General features: G+C 48.8%; 1 protein-coding gene across 1 annotated transcript in view; it reads left to right on the top strand.

Moving 5' to 3' along the window:
- The first annotated feature begins 579 nt into the window (after positions 1-579).
- Positions 580-11315, top strand: part of THOC2 (THO complex subunit 2) — a 158267-nt gene continuing 147531 nt past the window's right edge. Inside the window, exons 1-2 of the mRNA XM_077285105.1 lie at positions 580-710; positions 9189-9244. Coding sequence (XP_077141220.1) covers positions 646-710; positions 9189-9244 — 121 coding nt within the window. The 5' untranslated portion in view covers positions 580-645. The remainder of the gene's footprint in view (positions 711-9188; positions 9245-11315) is intronic.

The following is an 11315-nucleotide window of genomic DNA, read 5'->3' as shown; positions in this document are numbered from 1 at the left end:
CCCACTGACTCCCGAGTGGAGGACCCCACTGACCCCAGAGCGGAGGACCCCACTGACCCCCAAGAGGTCCCCACTGACCCCTGAGTGGAGGATCCCACTGACCCCAGAGCGGAGGACCCCACTGACCCCAGAGCGGAGGACCCCACAGCGGAGGACCCCACTGACCCCCGAGAGGTCCCCACTGACCCCTGAGTGGAGGACCCCACAGCGGAGGACCCCACTGACCCCAGAGCGGAGGACCCCACTGACCCCTGAGTGGAGGACCCCACAGCGGAGGACCCCACTGACCCCAGAGCGGAGGACCCCACTGACCCCCAAGAGGAGGACCCCACTGACCATCCAGCGATGACTGCTGGGGGCGGTGAGCTGTATGGAATATCGGTCCCTAACCCCAGCAGAACAGCCCCTAAGCAGAGACCCCCGCACAGATCCTGGTGTTACACTGTGTCGTCTAGTGCCGGTGCCCCCCCTCTAGTGCCGTTATCGCGATATCTCCCAGACACGACATTGCGTGCTGTCCCCACCCACAGTACTGGCGCCCCCGCTGCAGGGAGGCCGCCTCCCGGCATGCACCGCTCCTCCCACCTCCCCTTTGACCTCTGCTGATGTGCTAAACATCCGGGCTATCTGTACTAGAGAGGGAAGATGGCGGCGGCAGTGCTACCTGCTGATTGGATAAAGAATTGGGAAAAATCCGGAAAAAACGACTTGTAAGTTGCAGTTTCGGGCTCCGATGTTCGCTGCGGGACGGGAGGGGACAGGATTCAGGACGGGAGAGGAGACTTAGGTGGGAGGGAGATATCCGGGCGGCCTGGCCGAGCAACGTGAGAGTGTGGGGAGGGCCGGATGGGACACGGCGGGAGGGGAGCTGCTGATCCCCGGCTGTGTGCGCGGCTCCTGGGGCGGAGGGGGCAGCCCGGGAATCCCCGGACGCCTCGCTTTACTGTAGGCCGTCATATGCGCGGCCTGCGCTCACTTTGCAGCGGTTGATCGTATTGACCAATCAGGTCGCGGCTTCCATATTTCCGTAGCGGGTTTGCTGATAGAAAACTTGATCTGATTGGTTGCTCCACTTGTGTCTGCGGCGGGTTATGTAATGGGTGTCCGTCGCCATGAGCAGCGCAGTGTGAGCCGGGACGGGGTCCCCTGTGCACAGAGGAAAGTCCGGGCTTCCTGTGCGGAGGGCTGGCGACCTGCTCGGATGGCAGGAATGGTTACCTCGGAGACCATCGCAGTGAATTGTAACCCGCAGGGCCCTGGAGTGCTCAGCCTGTCACATACAGCAGTGTTCACACTGGCGGCGGTACATCCTGGCCGGTACAGGACATGGCCGGGTGTCTGATTCCCTGACGTGTCATCTTTGGTGTCCATTACACGAGCTCATCATGATAAAGGGGCAGCGACCCTGATTCCAGCGATGTCACCTATGGGGCTTCTTGCTGCAGTCTTCTGCAGCGACCCTACATCTGATTGGCTGCTCTCTGCCTATGCACAGCGTACACAGAAAGCTGCCAGTGATGGGAGTGGGGCTATAATAATAATTTTTATTTATATAGCGCCAACATATTCCGCAGCGCTTTACAACTTATAGAGGGGACTTGTACAGACAATAGACATTACAGCATAACAGAAATCACAGTTCAAAACAGATACCAGGAGGAATGAGGGCCCTGCTCGCAAGCTTACAATCTATGAGGAAAAGGGGAGACACGAGAGGTGGATGGTAACAATTGCTTTAGTTATTTGGACCAGCCATAGTGTAAGGCTCGGGTGTTCATGTAAAGCTGCATGAACCAGTTAACTGCCTAAGTATGTAGCAGTACAGACACAGAGGCTATTAACTGCATAAAGTGTATGAGAACATGATGCAAGGAACCTGATTATGTGTTTTGTTTTTTTTAATGGCCCACACAGGGATAGTTAGGTTAATGCGTTGAGGCGGTAGGCCAGTCTGAACAAATGCGTTTTTAGGGCACGCTTAAAACTGTGGGGATTGGGGATTAATCATATTAACCTAGGTAGTGCATTCCAAAGAATCGGCGCAGCACGTATAAAGTCTTGGAGACGGGAGTGGGAGGTTCTGATTATTGAGGATGCTAACCTGAGGTCATTAGCGGAGCGGAGGGCACGGGTAGGGTGGTAGACTGAGACCAGAGAGGAGATGTAGGGTGGTGCTGATCCATGGAGTGCTTTGTGGATGAGGGTAGTAGCTTTGCACTGGATTCTGGAGTGGATGGGTAGCCAGTGTAATGACTGGCACAAGGTAGAGGCATCGGTGTAACGGTTGGTGAGGAATATGATCCTGGCAGCAGCATTCAGGACAGATTGGAGCGGGGAGAGTTTGGTAAGAGGGAGGCCGATTAGTAGAGGATTACAATAGTCCAGACGGGAATGAATAAGTGAGACAGTAAGAGTTTTTGCAGAGTCGAAAGTAAGAAAAGGGCGAATTCTGGAAATGTTTTTGAGATGCAGATAAGAAGAGCGAGCCAGTGATCGGATGTGGGGGGTGAATGAAAGCTCGGAATCAAGGATGACCCCAAGGCAGCGGGCATGTTGCTTTGGAGTAATGATGGAACCGCACACGGAGATGGCAATGTCAGGCAAAGGTAGGTTAGTAGAGGGAGAGAACACGAGGAGTTCAGTTTTTGACTGGTTCAGTTTCAGATAGAGGGAGGACATGATGTTAGAGACAGCGGTAAGACAATCACTGGTGTTTTCTAAAAAGGTCGGAGTGAAAGCAGGAGAAGAGGTGTATAATTGGGTGTCGTCAGCATAGAGATGGTACTGGAACCCAAATCTACTGATTGTTTGTCCAATAGGGGCAGTATACAAAGAGAAGAGGAGGGCCTAGGACTGATCCTTGAGGAACCCCAACAGTAAGGGGAAGGTGAGAGTAGGAGGAACCAGCAAAACATACAGTGAAGGATCGGTCAGAGAGATAGGAGGAGAACCAGGAGAGAACGGTGTCCTTGATGCCGATGGAGCGGAGCATAGTGAGGAGGAGCTGATGATCCACAGTGTCGAATGCTGCGGAAAGATCCGAGAGAATTAGCATGGAGTAGTGACCATTAGATTTAGCAGTTAGTAGGTCATTAGAGACTTTAGTGAGGGCAGTTTCAGTAGAGTATAAAGAGCGGAAGCCAGATTGAAGAGGGTCGAGAAGAGAGTTATCTGAGAGATAGTGGGTAAGACGGGAGTGGACCAGGCGTTCCAGGAGTTTGGAGATGAAGGGAAGGTTAGAGACAGGTCTATAATTAGCGGCACAGTTTTGGTCGAGGGCTATACAGAGCTCCTGAATATGGAGGAGTACATGGCAGCAGGATTACTAGTCTCTGGTGTTATCAAAACTACAGCAAGCGGCTAGAATCAGGGTCTCTGCGCCTACATTGTGCTGCTCTCAGATTAGAGGGCAAAAACCCTGTGACAAGATTCCGGGTTAAAAAGTCACAAAAGTCCTCCAGACTGCAAACTCAAGAGGAACTGGGGTGAGATTTGCCTCCCCCACCCAACCCCCCAAAAAAGGACATTTGGTAAAAATTGTACTTCATGAATCTGTCTCACACATCTGGGTAAGCAACATTGTCACGAGGAAAAAAAACAGAATAAAAAAAGTGGCGCAAAACACAAAATAATTTGTTGGTTTTTTTAGTGACGTTAGTATTTGCAGTTTATTCTTGAAGTGCAGAAACAACCATGAAGAATCAGGGCCAAAGTTTCAATTTTTGTAACTTTTCTGAAGGAAAAAAACACAAAACGGTTTAAATTGAAAACTTTTGGCTTCAGTTGCTCCCCATGTGGGATCCATAACTTCAACTTTCCGCTTGTATCTTTCGATAGGTTCTCCACTACTTCCCAGCTGCTTCTCAAGTGGCCCCAATAAGAGAAACCCTTCACCCCATTCTGTCTCCCAGCGGTCCCATCCCGCGTGCTGTCCCATCCCGCGTGCTGTCCCATCCCGCGTGCTGTCCCATCCCACGTGCTGTCCCATCCCGCGTGCTGTCCCATCCCGCGTGCTGTCCCATCCCGCGTGCTGTCCCATCCCGCGTGCTGTCCCATCCCGCGTGCTGTCCCATCCCGCGTGCTGTCCCATCCCGCGTGCTGTCCCATCCCGCGTGCTGTCCCATCCCGCGTGCTGTCCCATCCCGCGTGCTGTCCCATCCCGCGTGCTGTCCCATCCCGCGTGCTGTCCCATCCCGCGTGCTGTCCCATCCCGCGTGCTGTCCCATCCCGCGTGCTGTCCCATCCCGCGTGCTGTCCCATCCCGCGTGCTGTCCCATCCCGCGTGCTGTCCCATCCCGCGTGCTGTCCCATCCCGCGTGCTGTCCCATCCCGCGTGCTGTCCCATCCCGCGTGCTGTCCCATCCCGCGTGCTGTCCCATCCCGCGTGCTGTCCCATCCCGCGTGCAGACATGCCGGATCCCATCAGCCCCTCGTGATGTGATCGCAGGGAGATGATGGGTTACTACGGCAGTGGAGGGGCGGCCGAAGGCTCATCCAGAGGCTGGCTTTCCTAAGAGAGCCCTACACTAGTATAGCAGTATATAGTATGAGCTAGCAGATTCCTGCAGGCCTGCGTTCTCTAAGAAGACTTAGGGTACCGTCACACAGTGGCATTTTTATCGCTACGACGGCACGATTCGTGACGTTCTAGCGATATCGTTACGATCTCGCAGTGTCTGACACGCTACTGCGATCAGGCACCCAGCTGAGAATCGTACGTCGTAGCACATCGTTTGAAACTTTCTTTCGTCGCTGGATCTCCCGCTGTCATCGCTGGATCGTTGTGTGTGGCAGCGATCCAGCGATGCGTTCGCTTGTAACCAGGGTAAACATCGGGTAACTAAGCGCAGGGCCGCGCTTAGTAACACGATGTTTACCCTGGTTACCAGCGTAAAAGTAAAAAAAAAAACAAACAGTACATACTCACCATCTGATGTCCGTCAGGTCCCTTGCCGTCTGCTTTCCGCTCTGACTGTCTGCCGGCCGGAAAGTGAGAGCAGATCACAGCGGTGACGTCGCCGCTGCGCTGTGCTCTCACTGCACGGCGGCACTCAGTCAGAGCGGGAAGCAGACGGCAAGGGACCTGACGGACATCAGATGGTGAGTATGTATTGTTTTTTTTTTTTTTTTACTTTTACGCTGGTAACCACGGTAAACATCGGGTTACTAAGCGCGGCCCTGCGCTTAGTAACCCGATGTTTACCCTGGTTACCTGGGGACTTCGGCATCGCTCCAGCGCCGTGATTGCAACGTGTGACCGCAGTCTACGACGCTGGAGCGATAATCATACGACGCTGCGACGTCACGAATCGTGCCGTCGTAGCGATGTAAATGGTACTGTGTGACGGTACCCTTAAAGAAAAATAATATATATAATACAATCGTGTTCAAAAGTCTTGCATAGGCGTGAAGAAAACTATATGTTTCATACTTCTGCACCAGCTTGCATCTCTGTGGCTTTGAGTGAACAAGCTTCTGCAGATGTTCACGAGTGAAGATGTGGTTCCAGGCCTGTATCAGAGCCTCAATCAACTCACTCTTGGTCCTTGGCTGTTTTCTAGATATCTCTAATGATACCTTGTGCCACAAATTTTCAATGGGATTGAGGTCTGGGGACTGAGCTGGCCAGTCAATAGTAGCCACCTTGTTCTTCCAACACCATTGGCTGCCATACAGCCCCAGACTATTACTTTCATCGGATGTTTCACAGAGAAGCTTGTACTCTTCATGTGGGAACCTTCTCACATAAGACTTGCCATCATTTCCTAAAATGCAAAAAGTGCTTTCATCACTAAATAGCACTTTTTCCCACTCCTCCTTCCTCCATTTTAAATATTTCAATGCCCACACTTTTTGCCTTTGTCTTTGTATGGCTGTCATCAATGGCTTCTTTTGGGCCGTGCACCCTCTCAATCCTGCTTCCAAACATCTCTTCCTAACAGTTGATGTTGCTACCTCAATATTGCACTTTTCTTGCCATTCTCGCAGAAGCTGAGGAGAGGTGAGCTTTCGATTGGCAAGGGATGTTTTTATCAGTACTCTATCCTCCCTTTTAGTTGACTTTCTGGGCCGACCCTTTCTGGGCCTGTCCTGGGTAATTCCAAGCTGATTTTGTTTCTGCAAAATTCTTACGACTGTACTCTGATTACAGCCGACCTTCCTTGCGATCTGGGGGCCAGTATAACCCTCTTCATGTAGCACCACAACTCGCACACGATCCTCCGCTGACAAAAATCTGAAGGCTCCCATCATAAAACTCTACAGTATGATTCACTAGATAGACCAACAGATAAAACAAACAAACAAAGCAGCAGATGTGATGCAATGTGATTGGCTGCCATATCCAGGTTATGATTGGTCACAAGAACCTCATCTGTGATTGGCTTATTTTGAATCTGAAGCTGTACAATATTTAGTTGTGCTTTCAATTCCCATATTGTTGCAATAATTTCAGGCAAAACTGCTTCAAAAGCTAAAAATATTACAGGGAGAGAATGCAAAAGTATATTCTGAACAAAACCATATATAATATGTCATATTAGCATAAAAGAAACTCGACAGAAAACGTATGTGTGTATGTATGTATGTATGTGTATATATATATATATATATATATATATATATTATAGTAATGTTTAACCTTTCCCCTTCCTTTTATTCAGCTGAAACATTAAAATGTGAAAAAAATAAGCTTATTTGGCCATTGCTGTGTCTGAAAAAGTCAGATCTATTAATATATGAAATTCTATGAACTGCACTAATAAGCGCTGGGAAAAAAAGAGAAAATCCTGATTTTTGAAGTTTTTTTGGTTGTTCACTTATCTAACCCGCTTCCCCCCCCCCCCCTTACATTAAAAATCATCAACATGGTATGATTACATACTAGGGCTCCGTACAGGTCCATCAGTAGAACAATGCAAGGTTCAGGTTTTTAAATCTATATATAAAAATAGAACCCAAGTTTGATATTGCCATATTTGATACTGACCCGAATAATAATAATAATATCGCAAAGCCATTTCTACTGCATAATAAATAATGTACAGTAAATAGAGTGGATTTTTTTTCCCACTTGGAATGTTTTTTTTTTTCATTACTTTAAAATGAATGGTGCCAAGCATGACTATAACTTTTCCCCCCAAAACAGGCCCTCATACGGTTGTTTTGATAGAAAAATAAAAATGTTATGGCTCTTAGGAAGGAAATAATGAACGCACAAAAAAAAATTCTTAAAGGGTTAAAGAGATTTTGCAGCCAAACAAAACTACAAGTAAATGAGCGTTATATAGGAATTTCCATAACTTGCTAACATAGTTCTGTATGACCTGCCGTATCCTGGGTCCTGGCCATCCGGCTACCAGTCCTCTTCTCCCTGCAGGACACGGTGTGCCTCCATTACATTTGGATTTGTTTGGTACTTGAGTGCTTATTTTGGGACTAGGCCTACAATGAGGCCATTTGCCAAAAGATGCACTTCTGGGACCCAATAGTTATAGTAGCCCATTTTGAGGCTATGTGCACACGCTGCGGATCTACAGCTGTTTTCCATGCTGTTTACAGTACCATGTAAACCTATAGAAAACCAAATCTGCAGTGCACATGCTGTGGAAAATACCTCGTGGAAACATAGCGTTGTATATTCTGCAGCATGTCATTTTTGGGCCGATTCCGCAGCAGTTTACATCTGCTCCTCAGTAGGAATCCGCACAAAAAATGCAGGAAATGCGCGGTAAATCTGCAGGTAAAACGCAGTGTGTTTTACCTGCGGATTTTGCAAAAATGGTGCCGAAAAATCTGCAGCGTGTGCACATAGCCTTATGATTGTAAGTAATTTTACCAAAACTACACAAAGCAGGAAGTGACACATCGCTGGAATCAGGGTCTCTGTCTCTACATTACCCTGCTCTCAGATTAGGTGACAAAAACCTGGTGCTAGATTCCCTTTAATTGTGTGATGTGATGGACTCCATTCACTCCAATGGGTCTGTCAGGTCTCTGTGCTATTTTTTTTCTTTCTGTATTTGTTCCTGATATTATCTGTGACACATATGTGAACTTTGTCAGAATAGTTTGTAACCGGTATATAAAGATGACCTAGTCTCCCGGTAGCCCTTTAACAGGGGTCTTGCTGCTCTTCTGATAAGTCTGTATTGGCAAATATAGTCCCAATTATTTTGGAACTTTTTCCCCTAGGATTGTGCGTTGTACAATGTCTGAATTCCTCCCAGAAGTATATTTAACCCCTAATGGCCAACGGGTTTAATCATATGGTACCACCGTAAAAAGGTTGTGCTGCTACCGTGTGGAGGGGTTTGTTTTCATGTAACTAAGCAGTTCTCTACTTGGCCGTATGGTGTGTTCGTATGAACCTGTTGATATGTTTGTTCTAGTTGTGTATTGTATTATAAAACAATAACCTTTCGAAGAAGAAAAGGTTGTGCTGCCATTTCCGTGCCCCAGTTCTGATCCTACAGCCGCGGCCCAGGTTCTTGCTCTCCTCAGCTGTGGTCACTAGGAGAAGTCTTCTCGCCACAGTCAGAACTGCGGCAGCTTGGCTCTGCTCTGGCTCGGTCTTCTCTCTTCTTTTTTAATTTTGAGGGGAAAAAATGTAGATGATAAAAGGGCAAACGATGGCCATTTGTGTGTACACTGGGATGCATAATAATGCAAGTTACCGCATGGGCTTTAGAAAGGTGTATTCTTTGGTCTGTAATGTCAGGTCATAGGAATTCTTAGAAATGTAATAGGGGCGAACGTGCCGCGCCCGGGCTCTGTGCCGCGCAGCTTTTCAACTGATCACATCCGGCCACTGTCAGCATCTGGAACATCTGATTGGCCGGGAGCCGGGTGCTGCATCCCCACACATCTGATGTTGGCGACGCCAGTTCAGCAGATGAATGGGATATTTTCGTTTTGTGCCACCACACTGGAACTAATAGCAAATTCATGAATTGTAGTGGATAACTCCTTTTTAAAAGCGGTTTTCTGATTTTCGGAGAACCCATCCTTACCCCGGCAGACGTAATTAAAAAAAAAAAAGAAAAAGCAGTCAAACTGTGCTGCTGTCACCCTCCCCCGGCTCCAGCGCTGAGGTGTATAACACCAGTTTTCATGAATATGTTTTTCTCGCAATCTTTCTTTGACATCTTTGGTGCGTTCTTTCTACTTACAATGTCTTTTCTCCACAGTGTGCAGTTGTGTCGCAGCCTCAGTGAAAAAGGACAAGAAAATGTGACATTTAAAGGTAAATGTTTAGCGTTTTACATGGCGACGGCGGGGTATAGTCACTTGGTGGCCACATGCTCCTGGTAATTGCTCGTCTTCATCGTTTCTCAGCCTACACTGTGGCTTCCTCTGCTCACTCTCCTTTACAGAAGGACTTGGCATTTATCAGTAGCACATACAGGAAAGAATATTCCGCCCTCCTTGCAGATAAGGTTTATTGCCTGAATTTGGCTGTTCAGCTCTTTGCAGTAAGCTGATAAGACCAGAACTGAACACCACTGATCTAAAGCCCCCGTCTCACATAGCGAGATCGCTAGCGAGATCGCTGCTGAGTCACAAGTTTTGTGACGCAACAGCGACCTCAGTAGCGATCTCGCTATGTGTGACACGTACCAGCGATCAGGCCCCTGCTGTGAGATCGCTGGTCGTGTCAGAATGGCCTGGACCTTTTTTTGGTCGTTGAGGCCCCGCTGACATCGCTGAATCGGTGTGTGTGACACCGATCCAGCGATGTCTTCACTGGTAACCAGGGTAAACATCGGGTTACTAAGCGCAGGGCCGCGCTTAGTAACCCGATGTTTACCCTGGTTACCTAAAAAAAACAAACAGTACATACTCGCCTTTCGGTGTCCCTTGCCGTCTGCTTCCTGCTCTCACTGACTCCCGGCCGTACAGTGAGAAGTGAGAGCACAGCAGTGACGTCACCGCTGCGCTCTGCTCTCACTGTACGGCGGCTCAGTCAGAGCAGGAAGCAGACGGCAAGGGACACCGAAAGGCGAGTATGTAGTGTTTGTTTTTTTTGGTAACCAGGGTAAACATCGGGTTACTAAGCGCGGCCCTGCGCTTAGTAACCCGATGTTTACCCTGGTTACCCGGGTGCTGCAGGGGGACTTCGGCATCGTTGAAGACAGTTTCAACGATGCCGAAGTCGTTCCCCTGATCGTTGGTCGCTGGGGAGAGCGGTCTGTGTGACAGCTCCCCAGCGACCACACAGCGACTTACCAACGATCACGGCCAGGTCGTATCGCTGGTCGTGATCGTTGGTAAATCGCTTAGTGAGACGGGGCCTTAACAAGGGCTTTCTCCAATTTCATCACAAAATGCACTTTTACTGACCACCCCACTACTCCATGTCTATGGAGTAGTCTGCTCCCTACATCAAGACAGTCCAGTACATGCTGTTAGTACTTGTCCACACAGAGAATATCACATTATTATTATTTATTTATATAGCACCATTGATTCCATGGTGCTGTACATGAGAAGGGGTTACATACAAGTTACAGATATCACTTACAGTAGACAAACTTACAATGACAGACTGATACAGAGGGACGAGGACCCTGCCCTTGCAGGCTTACATTCTGCAGGATTATGGGGAAGGAGACAGTAGGTTGGGGGTTGCAGGAGCTCCGGTGTTGTTGAGGCGGTAGCTTCGGTAGGGATGAGGAGGCAGCTGGGTCAGTGCAGGCTGTAGCCTTTCCTGAAGAGATGAGTTTTCAGGTTCCATCTGAAGGATCCGAATGTGGTGGATAACCGGACGTGTTGGGGCAGAGAGTTCCAGAGGATGGGGGATATTCGGGAGAAGTCTTGGAGGCGATTGGATGAGGAGCGAATAAGTGTGGAGGAGAGAAGGAGGTCTTGGGAAGACCGGAGATTACGTGAGGGAAGATATATGGAGATTAGTTCAGAGATATATGGAGGAGACAGGTTATGGATGGCCTTGTAGGTCAGTATTAGTAATTTGAACTGGATACGCTGAGGGAATGGGAGCCAGTGAAGAGATTTGCAGAGGGGGGAAGCGGAGGAATAGCGAGGAGAGAGATGAATTAGTCGGGCAGCAGAGTTAAGGATAGACTGGAGAGGTGCAAGGATGTTGCAGTAGTCAAGGCGGGAGATGATGAGGGCATGCACAAGCATTTTAGTAGATTGAAGGTTGAGGAAAGGACGGATTCTGGAGATATTTTTGAGCTGGAGGCGACAGGAGGTGGAAAGAGCTTGGATGTGTGGTTTGAAGGACAGGGCAGAGTCGAAGGTTACTCCGAGGCAGCGGACTTCCGGTATGGAGGAAAGCATGATGTCATTGATTG

The sequence above is a fragment of the Ranitomeya variabilis genome, chromosome 2, assembly GCF_051348905.1.
Source record: "Ranitomeya variabilis isolate aRanVar5 chromosome 2, aRanVar5.hap1, whole genome shotgun sequence".
Taxonomy (NCBI): Eukaryota; Metazoa; Chordata; class Amphibia; order Anura; family Dendrobatidae; genus Ranitomeya; species Ranitomeya variabilis.
Note: the sequence above shows the minus strand (reverse complement) of the source record. Positions and strands in the feature narration are given on the sequence as shown.